At 44.1% G+C, this 1153-nt stretch overlaps 1 protein-coding gene across 1 annotated transcript in view; it reads right to left on the reverse strand.

Moving 5' to 3' along the window:
• Positions 1-296: 296 nt before the first annotated feature.
• Positions 297-1153, reverse strand: part of LOC102014103 (cytochrome P450 2B5-like) — a 9294-nt gene continuing 8437 nt past the window's right edge. Inside the window, exon 6 of the mRNA XM_005415120.2 lies at positions 297-527. Coding sequence (XP_005415177.1) covers positions 337-527 — 191 coding nt within the window. The 3' untranslated portion in view covers positions 297-336. The remainder of the gene's footprint in view (positions 528-1153) is intronic.

Here is a 1153-nt window from a genome sequence, read left to right on the forward strand (position 1 = left end):
GTGAGCTGTATCCTGGGAAGCAGAATTCCAGAAGGTCCTTGAGGCAATTTATCACTTTTAACCCCTAACTGCTTTATATTCACCAAAGAAGGGGCTTGATTACTGTTGATCCACTTCCTAACTTCTGCACCTCAATTCACACAAGAAAGAAATCAACACAGAGCTTTAGAAGTGCAGCAGTATGGAAGGAAGCCTACAAAAATAACTTTTGCATGGGGTAGCAGCCAGGTGGGGGAAAGATGCTGGTTCACAATAGATTTCTTAGATGCAGGAAGTAAGCTGTCATTCTCTACAGTTAGGCACTCAATGACCCTGCAATCGTTTATTCTCCTCCCCTCAGAGCATCTTGCAGGGCAGGTAAGACATCTGGTATACTGGGGGTATTCTGCCAAAACCAACCTCCTGGGGTGTGAGGTCAATGTCCTGAGGAGGCACTGGGCTGGCTATGGAGAAGTTCTGGAGGATGGTGGTGAAGAAGAGGAACAACTCAGCACGGGCAATTCCTTCTCCAAGACAGATTCGCTTCCCTGTGGGCACAGAAGATCACAGGTAGGCCAAGGTGATATTCTTTGCCCTGTGATAGCTCTAATCTTAGACACCTGTGGCCATGGCACAGGTATAACCTCGAATCAGTAATTAGGAGTGTTCTTAAAGGAGGTTCCCAGTGCTTCTGATACTGGGCACAGACCTTTGTGTGGATTTTCAGTGTTCAATAGGAGTTAGGCGATACAGAAGTTTGTAGTTTTATTTGATTTCTAAAGGGTTCACTGGCCCTATATGAGATAAGGACCCATTTGTGGGCATGTGTAAGTATAAAAGTATGTGCACATGTATGAGGTAACATTTTTGGTGTCCTTCATGTCTCGTCGGAGGAGACTATTACCCATCTCATAGGGCTCTTGTGAGGGTTCAGTTACTATTCATAGAAACTCAAAGTAATACTAAGTTCACATTAAAAATCTATACTATAGTAACTGTTTTGTGGTTTTTTTCTGAGTGGGAAGGTGTTTCTGGGAGTATGTGTCTTTTTCTGTCTGTCTGTCTGTCTGTCTGTCTGTCTTTTTATCTCTGTCTCTGTCTCTCTCTGTGTCTATCTCCTCTCTTTTCTTCTTTCCTTCCCTCCCCTTTCTCCCCACCTTGGTTGTTTTCTGGT

The sequence above is a fragment of the Chinchilla lanigera genome, unplaced genomic scaffold (genome assembly GCF_000276665.1).
Source record: "Chinchilla lanigera isolate Chin_1 unplaced genomic scaffold, ChiLan1.0 scaffold00412, whole genome shotgun sequence".
Taxonomy (NCBI): domain Eukaryota; kingdom Metazoa; phylum Chordata; class Mammalia; order Rodentia; family Chinchillidae; genus Chinchilla; species Chinchilla lanigera.